At 43.2% G+C, this 18,975-nt stretch overlaps 1 protein-coding gene across 3 annotated transcripts in view; it reads right to left on the bottom strand.

Annotated features, from left to right (window-relative positions):
- Positions 1-430: 430 nt before the first annotated feature.
- LOC130927828 (uncharacterized) overlaps positions 431-18,975 on the bottom strand; it is an 80,400-nt gene continuing 61,855 nt past the window's right edge. For 2 of the 3 annotated variants that reach the window (XM_057853896.1, XM_057853895.1), the window contains 6 exons: positions 8,733-10,443; positions 1,452-1,529; positions 1,284-1,388; positions 1,101-1,211; positions 902-1,023; positions 432-817 (listed from right to left, as the gene is read on the bottom strand). In XM_057853896.1, the coding sequence (XP_057709879.1) occupies positions 767-817; positions 902-1,023; positions 1,101-1,211; positions 1,284-1,388; positions 1,452-1,529; positions 8,733-10,443 (2,178 nt within the window). In that variant the 3' untranslated portion in view covers positions 432-766. Of the gene's footprint in view, positions 818-901; positions 1,024-1,100; positions 1,212-1,283; positions 1,389-1,451; positions 1,530-8,732; positions 10,444-18,975 lie in introns of all 3 variants that reach the window. The other variant, XM_057853897.1, reaches the window with a different exon arrangement.

The following is an 18,975-nucleotide window of genomic DNA, read 5'->3' as shown; positions in this document are numbered from 1 at the left end:
TCTTCCTTGTCTTCAGACTTGTCACCTTTTCTCATTGTATTAGGCATATTTGGACGTAATTGCCAGATGACAAAAAATGGCATGTCATAAGCATTCATTAACGCTCATTGCAGTGTCATGTCATAATTATAATGGTCTTATGACAGGTTTATGGCACAGATGTCAAATAAAGTGTTACTGAATACCATAGTGGAACAGCAACTGAAGAAATAATTAGCAGAGAACATTAATTTTGATTGTTATTTTCATCTGTAGCACTGCACTGCATGCTAGGAGGCATGTTGGATGACAATAGTGTTGACAGCAGGTGGCAGCAGAGGTTCACGGTCTCCAACAAGGGCTTATAGTCCAGTGTGTCTTATCAATGAACAAATGACATTTTCGGATCAAATTTGATGGGTGGCGGCAGATGCGCGTTATAGTCCGAAAATTACGGTAATAAATGTCAGCTGTAAGAAGACCTATGGTGTGATCGGTGTTACCAAAGGGAACAAATATCTATTTTAACATGGTGTATAATACATGTTTTTAGATAGTTATTTTGAGATTTAGAGGGTACTTACATGGTTAATTCCAAAGATGTTATTTGCTGTAACTATTTAATAAACCATAATCCATCTGAATTCCAAATTTAATGAGATCCTGGTGTATACACAGAAAACATAACTGATTGTGAACTTTTTTTGCATTATATAAAAAATATCACACATACTTTAAGTCTTCATTTTTTTTGTACAAAAGAAATATTTGAGTCATTGGTGTCATCTTAGAGATGAGTGGACGCACTTGAATCCTTTTCACACATGCTGTAGTGTTTCTGTGGAAGGAAGCCAGTGATATTCTAGGTGAGACTCGCATAAAGAAATACGTCATGTAAAAAGATGCTTTTACAGCAGTGCACCTTCAAATTGTTGTAGTGCTTCCTGCTTCTGCAGTGCACCTCTTTGGCCGTACTCTCTTTCAAGTAAAAGACGGAACAGAGATCGCAGAAAAAACCCGATTCTAGGCAGACGAACTCTGTACCTGCACAAAAATAAAAAGGATACAAATTTGAGGGAAAAATAAACACGGAATAAAGAAATCGTATGTGCTTTTTCTACCAAGGGGGTGGTCAGGATTATAGGGCGGAAGTACAAAAGCAGTGGGGCAAAACGGAGACTCTGAACGTGGTCGTTTAACTGCCGGTGAAACAAGCTCTTCCATCCGTTGGTCTACAGGAAGACATTATTAGTCACTCTGATAGCTAATAGAAACAAGCCCTGTTTTGCAATTTTCTTAGTTACCCAGTTTTTGTTGTGAAGATTCCTCGTTTTCGTCATCCTTCAGACGAGCATTATGTGAGGCTTCTTCTTCTGCCTTTTTCTGGTCTTCGCTGGTCGAGATCCCCACTGCATCGCAGCGTGTTGCAGTTTATTTTGATTCATATCACATTATCACTACATGACACTAACCATGATACGGTTGGTGCTCCGTCTCGATGCCGCATCTCAAGAGGTCTTCTTCAAAGTGTCCCATCTGGTCCAGCGTCACTGAGGATGTGGACATAAAAAACAAACGTGTTGGATGCTCTTTGAGCCAAAAGTCCGCTGAATATAAAAGCTTACAAAGTTATGAACTGTTTCGGTGACAAAAGGCAGTCCTCGCTGGAAACTAATCAGACTTACTGCCAGATATGCAACCCTGACACCAGTCGTACAAGGACCGAACAGCTGATATCAGGGGGTCCGGTACCCCGTATTTACCCAGCACCTCTCACAGAACATCTTCAACAAGTCCACATAAGACATGTAGACTGGTTGCGAAAACTCCCATGCCACCTCGAGTACACCTCTGCTTTTCCTTTCGGCACAGGACTCACCGAGGCGCACGGTCGAACACCTTCTCCAGATCCACAAAGCACATGTAGACTTGTTGGGCGAACTCCGATGCACCCTTAAGGACCCTGCTGATGGTGTAGAGCAGGTCCACTGTTCCACGGCCGGGACAAAAACCACACTGCTCCTCCTGAATCCGAGATTCGACTTCCCGATGGACCCTCCTCTCCAGCACCCCTGAATAGACTTTACCGGGGAGGCTGAGAAGTGTGATCCCTCTATAATTGGAACACACCCTCCGGTCCTCCTTCTTAAAAAGGGGGACCACCACCCCGGTCTGCCAATCCAGAGGCACTGTCCCTGATGTCCATGCGATGTTGTAGAGGCATGTCAACCACGACAGCCCCACAACATCAAGAGCCTTTATAAAATCCGGGCAGATCTCTTCGACCCCCGGGGCCTTGCCACCTAGGAGCTTTCCAACCACCTCAGTAACTTCAACCCCAAAGATCGGAGAGTCCGCTTTGGAGTCTCCAGACTCTGCTCCCTCAAAGCAAAGGGTTTCGGTGAAATGAGAACGTCTTCAAAGTATTTTTCCCACCCTCTCACGACGTCCCGAGTCGAGGTCAGCAGTACCCCATCTTCATTATACACAGTGTTAATGGTGACCTGCTTTTCTCTCCTCAGACGCCGGATGGTGGACCAGAATTTCCTCGGAGCCATCCGGAAGTCGTTTTCCAGGGCCTCGCCAAATTCCTCCCATATCCGAGTTTTTGCCTCTGCGACCGCCGAAGCTGCAGTCCGCTTGGCCAGCCGGTACACCTGTCAGCTGCCTCCGGAGTCCCACAGTCCAAAAAGGCCCGGTAGGCTTCCTTCTTCAGCTTGACGGAATTCTTTATGGCTGGTGTCCACCAGCGGGTTTGGGGATTGCCGCAACGACAAGCACCAACTACCTTACGGCTACAGCTCCGATCGCCTGAACAATGGAGGTGTGGAACATGGCCCACTCGGACTCAATGTCCCCCACCTCCCCTGGTACAAGGGAGAAGTTCTGCCGGAGGTGGGCGTTGAAGCTCTTTCTGACAAGGAATTCTGCCAGACCTTCCCAGCAGACCCTCACAATACCTGTGGGGCTGCCAGGTCTGGCCAGCATCTTCCCCCGCCATCAGAGCCAACATACCACCAAGTGATGATCAGTTGACAGCTCCGACCCTCTCTTCACCCGAGTATCCAAAACATGCGGCCGCAGGTCCGATGACACGATTACAAAGTCAACCATCTAACTGTGGCCAGGGGTGTCCTGGTGCCAATCGCACATATGGACACCCCTACAGTGGGGAGAACAAGTATTTGATACACTGCCGATTTTGCTGGTTTTCCCACTTGCAAGCCATGTAGAGGTCTGTAATTTGTATGATAAGTTCTCTTCAACTGTGAGGGACGGAATCTAATATAAAAATCTAGAAAATCACATTGTATGATTTTTTAAAAATAATTAATTTGTATTTAACTGCATGAAATAAGTATTTGATACATTACCAACTAGTAAATATTTCGGCTCTTAGTTCTTTTTTAAGAACCCCTCCTGTTCTCCACTCATTACCGGAAGTAACTGCACCTGTTTGAACTTGTTACCTGTATAAAAGACACGTGTTCACATGCTCAAACAAACAAACAAACTCCAACCTCTCCACAATGGCCAAGACCAAAGAGCCGTGTAAGGACATCAGGGATAAAATAATAGACCTGTACAAGGCTGGGATGGGCGACAGGAAAATAAGCAAGCAGCTTGGTGAGAAGGTAACAACTGTTGGAGCGATTATTAGAAAATGGAAGAAGTTCAAGTTGACGGTCAATCTGCCTCGTTCTGGGGCTCCATGCAAGATCTCACCTCGTGGGGCATCACTGATCATGAGGAAGGTGAGGGATCAGCCCAGAACTACATGGCAGGACCTGGTCAATGACCTGAAGAAAACCATCGGAAACACATTACGCCGTCATGGATTAAAATCCTACAGCGCACGCAAGGTCCCGCTGCTGAAGCCAGTGTATGTCCAGACATGTCTGAAGTTTGCCACTGACCATCTGGATGATCCAGAGGAGCAACGGGAGAAGGTCATGTGGTCGGATGAAACCAAAATTAAACTTTTTGGTCTAAACTCGGCTCGTCGTGTTTGGAGGAAAAAGAAGGATGAGTACAACCCCAAGAACACCATCCCAACCGTGAAACATGGAGGAGGAAACATCATTTTTTGGGGCTGCTTCTCTGCCAAGGGTACAGGACGACTGCACCGTATTGAGGGGAGGATGGATGGGGCTATGTATCGCCAGATTTTGGCTGACAACCTCCTTCCCTCAGTGAGAGACCTGAAGATGGGTCGTGGCTGGGTCTTCCAGCATGACAACGACCCAAAGCACACAGCCAAGGCAACTAAAGAGTGGCTCCATAAGAAGCATCTTAAGGTCCTGGAGTGGCCTAGCCAGTCACCAGATCTGAACCCGATAGGAAATCTATGGAGGGAGCTGAAAGTCCGTGTTGCCCGGCAGCAGCCCCGAAACCTGAAGGCTCTGGAGAAGATCTGCATGGAGGAGTGGGCCAAAATCCCTGCTGCAGTGTGTGCAAACCTTGTCAAGGACTACAGGAAACGTTTGGTATCTGTAATAGCAAACAAAGGTTTCTGTACCAAATATTAAGTTTGATTTTTGTGCTGTATCAAATACTTATTTCATGCAATTAAATGCAAATTTATTATTTAAAAATCATACACCGTGTTTTTCTGTTTTTTTGTATTAGATTCCGTCCCTCACAGTTGAAGAGAACTTACAGGTCTCAGTGTCATTGCCTTCGTGAGCATCGAAGTCCCCCAGGAGAATAAGGGAGTACCCAAAGCGGACGCTCTCCAGCACACCCTCCAAGGACTCCAAAAAGGGTGGGCACTCTGAACTGCTGTTCGGTGCATAAGCACAAACAACAGTCAGAACCCGTCCCCCCACCCGAAGGGGAGGGAGGCTAACCTCTCGTCTACCGGGTAAACCCCAACGTACAGGCGCCAAGCCGGGTGGCAATAAGTATGCCCACACCTGCTCAGCGCCTCTGACTGTGGCCAACTACAGAGTGGAAGAAAAGTCCGACCACTCTTGAGAGGATTGGTACCCGAACCCAAGCTGTGTGTGGAGGAGAGTCCGACTAAATCTAGTCAGAACAGCCAGGGATTTTGGGCCCCATGAAAAGATATCACTTTGGGCCCCACCACCAGTGCCGGGACACACATACACACACATTTACAGTATCAACTACGTAATTTCCTGCATTCTGGTGAATCTTCACACACTAATTTGTGCATTTTCTGGATTGATTTAAAATGAAAATATAATTTATGTAAACATACAGCGTATAGAGCAATAATGAACAGACTGATATCATCTATAAGAAATGTACTGAAGGTCATCTTTTACAATCTAAATATGTTTATTATAAATATTCTCAAAGCAAATACCATAACGAATGACTTAGAATAAATGTTTTGTTTTAACTTAACTAGTAACTTAACAGTACACATTACAGTATTCAGCTGTTTTAGTATGAAGAGATTGCTAAGGATTTGCCTGCTGTACTGATTAAATGTAAGCTAAAAGTGGAGCAAATACTAGCTAGCAAACAATTACTGTATTTCATTATGGAGTAGGCTTAGAAGAGAGGTCCCTTGTTAACAAACTAAATTCAAATGAAAACAAAAAAATTCAATAAATTCTTGACAAACTGGATTCAAGCCAATTTTAAAATGGAAAATTTCCACACCAACTTTCAACATCTGTAGGATATCCAAAAATGCCGTCATGATTGTGAATTAATGTTTTCGAATAGGGGAATGTTGCTCATTGAGGCCAGGAAAATCCCGTATTTCTTACGGAGAGAGCTGGGAGCTCGTTTCGGAGCTAAGATAACAGGTTAATTTTCAGCACTACACTAACACAAGACACCAACCTTCCTTTGTGAAGTACTTTGTCACGTCCTGTTGGCCTTTTCGACCCATCTCCTGTTTTGCTTTCTTCTCTTTCCTCTTTTGAAACCCCGATTTTTGTTTCGAAAACATTTCTGCTCCGCGCACTCCGAGTCATTGACTGGTATATTTATGCTCACCGCTGCTCCCGGTCTGATCGAAGGAAGGACGGACCAAACCATTTAATGAAAATACAGGGGTTGGGGGGGGGGGCTGGCAATATATATACTTTCTGGGTGTTTAGTTTTTGCCAAGAATAAAACAAGAAAAAGAAACCCTTCGTTTTATTCCTATTAAATTATAATGATTAATATTTTAATTTGCAAACAATTACCTAATGTTCTAATTTTCATTGTGGGCCCCCATCAAAGCATGGGCCCTTAGAATCAGTATCACTTTTCCCCCCTATATGGCGCCCCTGCTCACACACCAGCTCTGGCTCCTTCCCTGACAGGCCACCAGACGCTTGCCTTCGAACCCCACCTCCAGACCTGGCTCCAGAGGGGGAGCCCTGGCAACCCGCGTCCAGGCAAGGGAAACCTGAATCCATTTATTTTACTCATCATAAGGGGTCATTTTGAGCCATGCTTTGTCTGGCCCCTCACCTAGGACCTGTTTGCCATGGGTGACGCTGCCAGGGACTTAAAGCCCCAGACAATATAGCTCTCAGGATCTTTGGGACATGACTCATGGAGGGTAAATGGGGGCAATGAGTTTGAAACACTACTTACAGCTGTGTAGCATAAATACAGGGGCGCCGTATAGGGGGGAAAAGTGGTACTGATTCTAAGGGCCCATGGCCTGAGGGGGCCCACAAAGAAAATTAGAGCATTAGGTAATCGTTTGCAAATTTAAATATTAATCATTATAATTTTAAAAGGTATAAAACGAAGGGTTTCTTTTTCTTGTTTTGTTTTTGGCAAAAAGTAAACATCCAGAGAGCATATGTATTGCCAGCAACCCCCCCCCCCCCCGCGTATTTTCATTAATTGGTTTCGTCCGCCCTTCCTTTGATTAGACCCCGCGCAGGCTGAGCAGCGGTGCACATTTACACCAGTCAGTAGCCACGTTTACATGCTGACTTTTATTCATACCGATTCAAATCATTCCGAATGGAAATTTCACATCAGCTGTTTACATGTCACTTCATCTATTCCGATCCAGCGTTTACATGTGTCTACCTTTATTCCGAAAAGACGTTTGACAACTGCCGTCTGACATGCGCAGATTAATCAAAACAAAGCGTCACGTTGCAAAACATGGAGATCGATCGTCAGATCAGCTGCTGTTTTAACTTTTCGAGTGGAAACAAAACTTCAGAATGACACGCCGTTCATTTAAAAAGTTGTGTGGGTGCGCTGTGCGTGTGCTTGGAAGCCATGTTGCATGTGACGTTACTTACGTCACCAAGTGACGTCACCACGTCAGTACGGAACATGTGCAGAAAGAACGCAAGCAGACACCATTCCGCTTCCGTGTTTACATGATATAATTTTACTTCTAATCGGTTTGGGAAAAGGAATATTCCACCCCTGTGAATCGGAATGAAATTCCATTCGGTTTGGGCCTGTTCATTCCGAATGAGGTGTTTATATGGAACACATTTATTCGGTTTGAACAAATATTCCGATTGTAATTGGAATATTTGGCTCCATGTAAACGTGGCAAATGACTCTTGAGTACTGTGCGTGCGGTAGGCTACATCAAAAATGTTTTCAAAACAGAAATCAGGCTATCAAAAGAGGAAAGAAAGTAAAGCAAAGCAGGAGAGGGGTAGAAAAGGCTAACAGGATGTGAAAAAGTACTTCACAAGGGAAGGTTGGTGTAAATTGTGTCAGTGTAGTGCTGAAAATTAACCTGTTATTTTAGCTCACGCGACGTCTATTAGAAAGCTCAGAAGCAGGTCCCAGCTCACTCCGTAAGAAATACGGGATATTCCCGACCTCAGTGAGCGACATTGACCAATTCAAGAACATGAATTCCAAATAATGACGGCATTTTTTGGTATCATATAGATGTTGAAAGTTGGTGTGGATTTTTTTTTTAATCTGGTTGAATCCAGTTTGTCAAGAATTTATTGAATTTAGTTTGTTAACAAGGAAGGGACCTGGCTTCGGAGCTGTAGCCTATAGTGGAGATTGTAAGTTTTCAAATGGGGCTAAGCCTACTCCATAATGAAATACTGTAATTGTTTGCTAGCTAGTGTTTGCTCCACTTTTAGCTTACATTTAATTAGTACAGCAGGTTAACCCTTTCGCAAGCTCTCCACACCAAAACAGTTGTCTCTGCCCTCGCCTGTTGTAATAGGCACAAGCACAACTCCTCTTGCTGCGTCTGGCTCAGCAGCCCTGTCTCCTGACACCCTTTATGAGCCAGCCTCATCTTTACTCCCAACTGAAGGAGGTGAGGAATCACCTTGAACACTGCCACACCACACATAAAATATCAGTGGCTAAGAGACAAATAGTAATAAGTAATAATAATTATTATTATTATTAATTAATGATACATAATTAATAATTAAATTAAGATACTAGAATAATATAGAAGATATTGTTATATTTGTCATTTTATGTACACTACAGAGCCATGACCATCTTCAGTTTTGCTAATAAAAATATATTTAGATTGTAAAAGATGGGCTTCAGTACATTTCTTAAAGATGATATCAGTCTATTCATTATTGCTCTATACGCTGTATGTTTACATAAATATATTTTCATCTTAAATTAATGCAGAAAATGCACAAATTAGTGTGTAAAGATTCACCAGAATGCAGGAAATTACGTAGTTGATACTCTAAATGTGTGTGTGTGTCCCGGCACTGGTGGTGGGGCCCAAAGTGATATCTTTTCATGGGGCCCAAAATCCCTGGCAGCGCCCCTGCATACATACCTGTATATTCTATGAAACTTACCATGATCTGTTAAGCTTTTCTTATCGATGCCCCATGTCAAGATGTCCTCTTCAATATGTCCCACCTGGTCTAGTGTCAGAGCGCTTGTCACAGGCGATGTGTCGTCTTTCCTGACGTGTGGTAGGGTTTGAGGGGAGTGTTGTTGCGTCTTGGCGTCTGTTTGGGAAGGCTCTCTGATGTCAAACTCTAATTTGTTTCCACATCTTGTTGCTTTGTCTCCCATTTCAGTTTGTGGTTCCCCAGTCTTTCCTGACCCAGAAGCTTCTGTGGCACTTGTCTCATCTGGAGTTTGATCTTCCGCCAAAGAATCAACAACTTGGTTTTTCCCTTCCTCCTCAACCTCTTGCCTTACGGGAGACATCTTGTTGATGACATCTTCCTTTTTTAGACTGCTCTGCATCTTCCCAGTAGATGTCTTGTCCTTCAAAGAGTCCAGGTCCTCAAATGCTGCTGCTGCTTCTTCATCATCAGCTGTGTCCTTTATTTCTCTTTTAATCTTTTTCACATCTTTCTTAGCGCTTCCCTTTCTTCCTTTTCTTTTTGGCGCTGAAACCTTAATTTGGTTCAGGACCTCTGTGGTGGGTTCCTCTATGACAACAACCTCCATCTTAGCGATTGGCGCTTGTTTCTTAGCAGTTTCAGGTGATATTGTCAAAACAGTTTCTTCTTCACTACCTGTGTCTTTCTTAGGTGGCCTTCCTCTTTTTCTGGTAGCCCTCGTGGTGATGCATGCATCGTCTTCCATAGAGTCCTGGACAAATATTTTGGCAGTGTGCTCTTGTGTCCTTACCCGGGTACTCCGCCTCCTACCAGACATAGGAGTGTTATTAGAATCGTTAGCTTGTACACAATCGACCACAAGGCACGTCTCATGCTCAGGAGTTTTGGCAGTGGTTCGCTCCTGCTTCTTTGGAGATTCTTTACACTCCTGACTCTTAGATACTTCTGAGACCTTCTGCTCATTGCCAGTGGAAGCTGGCTGATCCTCCACAGAATCAATCTCTTGGTATGTTTCTGCTTCTTCGTCTTTATGTTGCGAGAAAGTCGTGTCTTCTTCGGCCTCTTTGAATTGACTGTCAAGGTCGGCCGAAGGTTTATCCTCAACCACGTCCTCGATTGCTGAGTGGGATTCTGAAATCATTTTAGTCATCTCCTTTATTCTTTGGCTCTCATTTTGCTCTTCAAGTGTTGGTACGTCAACTGTTGCAATCTGCTCTTTGTCGGCATTTTCAACTTGACTAATGTTTCCCTGCTTATAAACTTCTTGAAGCTCAGTGGGGCTATCTTTCGATACATCAAGTTTCTCGTCTGAAGGAGGTCTGTGGTCATCACCCAGCACTATCACCAAATTCTCTTCTTCGCAAGTAGTGGTAGTCTGCTGTGTTGGAGATCCCTGGAATATATCCTTTGATTTTTTAGCTTGAATTTGCGCTCTGGTGCACTCTCTAACAGGTGAAGACACATTCCCTGAAGAGAGGCTCATTCTTGATGAGCTTCTGGTGGTCCTTGAGGAAGCTGGAGATGATGATTTAGAGTTATTAGACTCGTTTGAGGCTCTTGTTTTGTTCTGTATAGAATCAGGTGGAGGTCTCTTGGAATGAGAGGGGGCTTCACCACTGCTGTCCTCTTGGTCACCAAATTCATTGATTGTGGCAAAGTCACCAATGTCAAAGGGTTGCTGGTCACAAAGATCAACATTGTTGTTTTCCACCTGAATGGAGACAACAGAACTCAACATTTTCCAAACCTAAACACATAAATCTGAAGGGCAAATGAGATGACGGGGGTCCACGTCACTTTTTGTGCGTAGCTTAAGAAAATCATACACCGTAATTTTCCGACTACAAGCTGCTACTTTTTTCCTCTCATTTTGAATCCTGTGGCTTTGACCATTTGCATTTGACCATTTGCACGTGATGTCACGCTCTTCATTGACACGCCCCCGACACCAGAACGGACAGCAAAAACACTGCATGTAGCGTACGGCGAAGACAGCAATTGTTCGTATAAGTCACCAAGTTGTTAATGTCCGCGCCCAAAATTGGGTTATTTCGTGCTGCGCAGTCGGTTGCCTGACCCGACAAGGTGGTAAAACGAAAGTGTGATTTTACAAGATACCTGTAAATGACAACAGGAGACGGCGGTGGATTGCAGCCATCAATCGCATAGACTGACGTATTCACGCATATGCAGCGAACACTTTTTTACAAGGTAAGACAATAGACATGTATTTCATGGAAGTAACACTTGTACTCTGTAAACTATTATAAATTGGTATTTGAACTTTAAAAAAGTCAGCTGACCTATTTTCTTTTAACGTAATTTTATATCAGATACACATGTTGATGTCTCTGTAAAAATTTGAAAAAGAAAAAAAATCAACATACAGTTAATTACACATATTTATTCAAAAGGAAAGAATAGTCAGGATCCACTGTCACCAGATCACGTGTCATCGGTGTTTGCCCACACAAAGTCCCCTGCTAAAAGGCATGCCCTGGGTACGCTCCAGGATTATGGCAGAAGGCAAGAAATGAAAAAAAAGAAAGCTTCAGCAGGCATTCACAATTAAAAAATGTTTAAAAGAAAAAACGTAAAAACAGTGTGTTTGTAAGTAGGGTTGTTCCGATCATGTTTTTTTGCTCCCGATCCGATCCCGATCGTTTTAGTTTGAGTATCTGCCGATCCCGATATTTCCCGATCCGATTGCTTCTTATTGCTCCCGATTCAATTCCAATCATTTCCGATAATTTTTCCCGATCATATACATTTTGGCAATGCATTAAGAAAAAAATGAATAAAACTCAGACGAATATATACATTCAACATACAGTACATAAGTACTGTATTTTTTTTTATTATGACAATAAATCCTCAAGATGGCATTTACATTATTGACATTCTTTCTGTGAGACGGATCCACAGATAGAAAGACTTGTGACTTTGTATATTGTGACTAAATATTGCCATCTAGTGTATTTGTTGAGCTTTCAGTAAGTGATACTGTAGTCATGCCCAAATGCATGATTGGAAGTGGAACCATGACTGTGCGTAGTACTACCAATTGATATATCTTCTCTGCGTTGGCAAATATCATTAGGTGTTAAGATAAAGATCAATTGCTACCTTGCTTCCCCACATTGCTTCCCATGATATTTCTAACCGTAGGGAGAGGGATTGTAAGGTTTTAGCATGATATTTCTAACCGTAGGGAGAGGGATTGTAAGGTTTTAGCCAATTAAAAAAAGGCTCCAAAGGCTGCAGAAATTCACGCTACTCATTTTACGCTGCCTTTTATCTCTCTATACAGTGGTACCTCTACATACGAAGTTAATCCGTTCCAGGACCTTGTTTGTAAGTCGAAATGGTCGTATGTCGAGCAGGATTTTCCCATAGGAATACATTATAATTCCATTAATTCGTTCCACAGCCCAAAAACCTTCACTAAATCCTTAAAAAATACTGCTGGTACTATTACAAATGGAAATTACACATAGCAAAACAAATAAATTATAAATGAAAATCGGAATAATAATAATAATAATTCCTGTACAGTATTAATTTAACGAATCGGGTTCTAATGTGGCGGATGTTTTTTGCTGACCCTGAACGCACCGCGGGGCTGACGTGCCAGAGACAGACCGGTGAGCTTGAGTTTCACTTTCACTTTGAATGTTTTCTTGAGAACAATTGCGGCAGACAGAAGGTGTTTTTGTTTTGAATAAGTTGTGAAATAAATGTTAAAAACGTGGCGAAGTTGGCGATTTCTCTGGAGATGTTACCACTATAAGAATTGTCAGCTTAACTTATAAAGACTGGCGAACGATGGTCGGAGGAGGACCGTGGAGATGTATTGTTGAGCCGTTTCACGGATGCCCACCCTACGCTCATATTTTTCTGTCATTTGCATCTTCATTTAGAAGGTAAGCATCAACTTTTTCCTTGTTTCACCATCTGTACCAACCTTTTCTGAAACCAGTGTTGATTTGTCACACAAGAAAATCCGCCGTGCATTCGTCTGCGGTGCTGCCATTGTCGTCGTATTTCGAGCATGTCGTCGGATGTAGAAACAAATGGCGAGTCAAATTTTACGTCGGATGTCGAAAAGTTCGTGTGTCGAAGCGATCGTATGTAGAGGTGCCACTGTATAGGTAAAACGGCGCCATTACAGATTGAGCGCGACAATGTGTGAGTGGGTCGTGCAGCGCATGCATTAATTGCGTTAAATATTTTAACGTGATACATTTTTTAATAAATTAATTACGGCCGTTATTAGCATAAATTTGATAACCCTACCTTAAGCCTAAACTAAAGACTCTGGAAGAGTGAAACATATTAGAAAACGATTTAATTTAAAAAAAAAATAAAAATTTTAAAAAGGCATGGCCGATATTTTTTGCCGATTCCGATACTTTAAAATGACGTGATCGGACCCCATTGATCGGCATCCCGACATCTCTAATTGTAAGTACGGTGAACTAGTACAGCGGGGCAAATAAGTATTTAGTCAACCACTAATTGTGCAAGTTCTCCCACTTGAAAATATTGGAAGGAGGTCTGTAATTGTCATCATGGGTAAACCTCAAGCATGAGAGACAGAATGTGGGAAAAAAACTCAGAAAATCACATAGTTTGATTTTTAAAGAATTCATTTGCAAATCATGTTGGAAAATAAGTATTTCGTCAAGACCAAAAGCTCATCTCAGTACTTTGTTATGTACCCTTTGTTGGCAATAACGGGGGCCAAATGTTTTCTGTAACTCTTCACAAGTTTTTCACACACTGTTGCTGGTATTTTTGCCCATTCCTCCATGCAGATCTCCTCTACAGCAGTGATGTTTTGGGGCTGTCGTTGGGCAACACGGACTTTCAACTACCTCCACAGATTTTCTATCGGGTTGAGATCTGGAGACTGGCTAGGCCACTCCAGGACCTTGAAATGCTTCTTACGATGCCACTCCTTTGTTGCCCTGGCTGTGTGTTTGGGATCATTATCATGCTGAAAGACCCAGCCACGTCTCATCTTCAATGCCCTTGCTGATGGAAGGAGATTTTCACTCAAAATCTCTCGATACATGGCCCCATTCATTCTTTCCTTTACACAGATCCGTCGTCCTGGTCCCTTTACAGAAAATCAGCCCCAAAGCATGATGTTTCAACCCCCATGGTTCACAGTGGGTATGGTGTTCTTCGGATCCAATTCAGTATTCTTTCCCCTCCAAACACGAGAACCTGTGTTTCTACCAAAAAGTTCTATTTTGGTTTCATCTGACCATAACACATTCTCCCAGTCCTCTTCTGGATCATCCAAATGCTCTCTAGCGAACCGCAGACGAGCCCGGATGTGTACTGGCTTCAGCATGGGGACACGTCTGGCAGTGCAGGATTTGAGCGCATTGTGTTACTGACAGTAGCCTTAATTACTGTGGTCCCAGCTCTCTGTAGCTCATTCACTAGGTCCCCCCGTGGGTTCTGGGATTTTTGCTCAATGTTCTTGTTATCATTTTGACGCCACGGGGTGAGATCTTGCATGGAGCCCCAGATCGAAGGAGATTATCAGTGGTCTTGTATGTCTTCCATTTTCTAATAATTGCTTCCACAGTTGATTTCTTTGCACCAAGCGTTTTACCTATTGCAGATTCAGTCTTCCCAGCCTGGTGCAGGTCTACAATTTTGTCTTTGGTGTCCTTCGACAGCTCTTTGGTCTTGGCCATAGTGGACTTTGGAGTGTGACTGACTGAGGTTATGAACAGGTGTCTTTTATATCGATAATGAGTTAAAACAGGTGCCATTAATAAAGGTAAGGAGTGGAGCCTCGTTAGAAGAAGTTAGACCTCTTTGACAGCCAGAAATCTTGCTTGTTTGTAGGTGACCAAATACTTATTTTCCACTGTAATTTGGAAATAAATTCGTTAAAAATCAAACAATGTGATTTTCTGTTTTTTCCCCCGACATTCTGTCTCTCATGGTTGAAGTTTACCCATGTTGACAATTATAGGCCTCTCTAATCTTTTCAAGTAGGAGAACTTGCACAATTGGTGGTTGACTAAATAGTTATTTGCCCCATTGTAAATACGGTGACCGAGAGGTGTCAGATGAAATGCAAAGTCCAAACACTTTTCAAATAGAAAAAAGTACGAACCCCAATTGCAAACGCTTTGCAAAAGAAAAAAGCACGAACGCAAACTGCCACAACACAATCCCCAATTCCTATAGTGGACTGCAAATTGGCAAAAATACGAACCCCAATTGCCACAACACGACAGCAAAAGGCTCGCAGCACAACAGCAAAATCATGCAGCACGACGGCAAGAGGATGACCGAGAAGTTAAAAAAAAAACGACACTTCATATATTCATTTATGTGCTTTGTGACTATCTCTACGGACCTATGGAACAGGTAACCCCCCCCCCCCCCCCCATCAGACGCAAACATACACTCACCGTCCACTTTATTAGGTACACCATGCTAGTAATGGGTTGGACCCCCTTTTGCCTTCAGAACTGCCTCAATTCTTCATGGTATAGATTCAACAAGGTGCTGGAAGCATTCCTGAGAGAGTTTGGTCCATATTGACATGATGGCATCACACAGTTGGTGCAGATTTGTCGGCTGAACATCCATGATGCGAATCTCCCTTTCCACCACCTCCCAAAGATGCTCTATTGCAGTGGTGTCCAAACTATTCCACATAGGGCCGCAGTGGGTGCTGGATTTCGTTCCTACAAAACAAGACGACGTCTTTTCACCAATCTGGTGTCTCACAAGTGTAATCAGTTGATTCCAGTCAGGTGCTGCTTGATTTAGTACAAACTTCATTGGTTAAACTGTCTGTGCTCGATTGGTAGGAACAAAAACCAGGACCCACAGCGGCCCTTGAGGACAGGTTTGGACACCCATGCTCTATTGGATTGAGATCTGGTGACTGTGGAGGCCATTTGAGTACAGTGAACTCATTGTCATATTCAAGAAACCAGTCTGAGATGATTCCAGCTTTATGACATGGCGCATTATCCTGCTGAAAGTAGCCATCAGAAGTTGGACATGGTCAGCATCAATACTCAGGTAGGCTGTGGCGTTCCAACGATGCTCAATTGGTACCAAGGGGCCCAAAGAGTGCCAAGAAAATATTCCCCACACCATTACACCACCACCAGCCTGAACCGTTGATACATGGCAGGATGGATCCATGCTTTCATGTTGTTGACGCCAAATTCTGACCCTACCTTCCGAATGTCGCAGCAGAAATCGAGACTCATCAGACCAGGCGACGTTTTTCCAATCTTCTATTGTCCAATTTCGATGAGCTTGTGCAAATTGTAGCCTCAGTTTCCTGTTATTAGCTGAAAGGAGTGGCACCCGGCGTGGTCTTCTGCTGCTGTAGCCCATCTGCCTCAAAGTTCGACGTACTGTACGTTCAGAGATGCTCTTCTGCCTACCTTGGTTGTAACGGGTGGTTATTTGGGTCACTGTTGCCTTTCTATCAGCACGAACCAGTCTGGCCATTCTCCTCTGACCTCTGGCATCAACAAGGCATTTCCGCCCACAGAACTGCCCCTCACTGGATATTTTTTCTTTTTCGGACCATTCTCTGTAAACCTCAGAGATGATTGTGCGTGAAAATCCCAGGAGATTAGCAGTTTCTGAAATACTCAGACCAGCCCTTCTGGCACCAACAACCATGCCACGTTCAAAGTCACTCAAATCACCTTTCTTCCCCATACTGATACTCGGTTTGAACTGCAGGAGATTGTCATAAACCATGTCTACATGCCTAAATGCACGGAATTGCCGCCATGTGATTGGCTGATTAGAAATTAAGTGTTGAAGAGCAGTTGGACAGGTGTACCTAATAAATTGCCCGGTGAGTGTATTTGACAGCGGCGTCATAAGACTGCAATAAGACAGTCATAATTATGACATGACATTATCATGGGCGTTAATAAATGTTTATAACAGATGTCGTTAAGTGTCATCCGGCAAATTATGTCACTAACTCCATTTATGTCCAGCTCGGATCTTTTATATCCATTTAAAAGGGAGATCATTTGCCGGAGGACACCAAGTGACATCTGTCACTAGCATTCATTAATGCCCATGTCGGTGTCATGTCATAATTGCGATGGTCTTATGACAGTCTTATGGCGCCACTGTCAAATAAAGTCTTACCAAATTCCATAACCAGCAATTAATAAAACTAGAACAGTAACTGAAGAAATAATTAGCACAGAATATGAATTTTGATTTGTTATTTACATCTGTAGTGCTGCCATGCATGCTAGGAGGCATGTTAGACGACTACAGTGTTGACAGCAGAGGTTGGATGTCTCCCCCGAGAGAACAGCGATGGCCAAATTAAGCTTCTTGAAGCAATGAAGCTTTGCAGCCAATTGGTTCAAATCTTCATGGTGGTTAATTTGGTTTTATGACAGTCCTATGATGCCGCTGTCAAATAAAGTGTTACCGGTTGATATCTTTTGGTGTAAATATCCCATAATACAGTGAGGACAGCTGCAGCTTATAGTCCAGTGCAGCTTATCGATGAACAAATGCCGTTTTCGTGTCAAATTTGGTGGGTGGTGCCTTATAAACCTTACTCACCGACGTCACAGAATGACGTGTCGCTGTATCCGGCCGCCATATTGTCCGTCTCTGTTTAGCCCTATTCTCAATGGTTTCAATTAGTCGTTCAGTTTATACAGCAATTCATGGAAGCCCCGGTGCTTTCAGACGCTGTAAACTCATTGGATGCATTGCATAAAAAGCGTTATGTGGAAAAGCTTCAGTCTATCCATTCGCCAGATCCATATATGATGCCGAAATCGATATTTTTCGACCCGCTGTCTTCGCCCTCTCTGCCTGACATCTGCTACCCTGATATCTACAACTATCTTTTCCACAGAAACTCGGCCTTTTCTCACGAAACTTTGAAAAACATTAAGAGCAGCACTCTAAGCAACATGACCCTGTGTGATTTCTAAAATGGCGACAATCAAAAAAAAAAAAAAAAAAAGTTGACTGCGATGGCCGACGCTTCAAGGATAGGTGGATATTGGACTATTTCTTCAACAAAACACGCAACAACTGTGTCTGCCTCATTTGCAAAGAGACAGTCGCTGTTTTCAAAAAGTTCGATGTGACGCGATAATAACAAGACACGCTGACATGTACGACATTACAGGGAAGATACGCAGCGAGAAATTATAGCAACTAGAAGCTAGTTTAATTTCACAGCAGCAGTATTTCGCAAGAGCCCGAGTGTCGAAAGAGAACGCCACAAAGGCGAGATTGTTGAAATTATGAATTAATGAAAAAAAAAAAAAAAGTAAATGTGACACACAGAAGGGCTTGCTAAAATTTGTTTAAATATATTGTTCTATGTAAATCAGCCAAGGTAGCCCCCCGCATTTTTACCACACCAAATCTGGCCCCTTTGCAAGGAGTTTGGACGCACCTGTTTAACTGATGATCCGTAGACGAGGCCAGCTTCTTTCACTTGGTACCAGCTAAATATTATTCAAAATGTAATGATGGTGGAAGGAATAAGCATCTTGAATTTGAAACTGTATGTTGTCGGCGATTAGCCTCGCAATGATCTTAATTGTGGTTGTCAGTAAAGTTGCACCGATACCGATACCAGTATCGGCAGGGGGCGCCGATGCAGCCCAAATTGGTGGTATCGGTTTCGACGAGTACCAACATTTAGGGCGCCGATACCATCTACTGGCATCACTTGAACGCAAATGTACTGTCCTCCTCACTTGAGCTAACTTCCCAAATCCCGATGCATGACATCTGTATGTCTTTGTCTCGACATTACCAAACGAAATTAACTCCTTCGTAGAGCTAGGCGGTAAACCGAAAATTTACCGTTACCGAAATTCTTCACGATGACCGACGTAATTTTGACCATGTCGGTAAATTCGGTAATTTAATAAAAGAAGAAAATATAGTCTTTTCATCCCGCTTTGACTCTGTGTTGTTCGGCTATGTTCATTCCCCTTTAAGAAAGCAGACAGTGTGCTTACGTTTGGAGTCACATGGTTTTCAGGAAGCCAATCAAACAGAAGCCCGGTAGGCTAACGCTAGCTGCTAACGCTAGCGGCTAACGCTACAAGTAAATGGGATGAAGTCGGGCTTAAGTTAGCTTCGCCAAACTTTCACCAGACATTAAGTAAACTCTTGACGGGTTCCAGATAGGGATGGAAAAACCGAGGCTTTCTGAAACAATGAACCTCTTTTA

The sequence above is a fragment of the Corythoichthys intestinalis genome, chromosome 13 (genome assembly GCF_030265065.1).
Source record: "Corythoichthys intestinalis isolate RoL2023-P3 chromosome 13, ASM3026506v1, whole genome shotgun sequence".
Classification (NCBI taxonomy): domain Eukaryota; kingdom Metazoa; phylum Chordata; class Actinopteri; order Syngnathiformes; family Syngnathidae; genus Corythoichthys; species Corythoichthys intestinalis.
The sequence above is the reverse complement of the archived record's forward strand: the minus strand, read 5'-3'. Positions and strand labels throughout refer to the sequence as shown.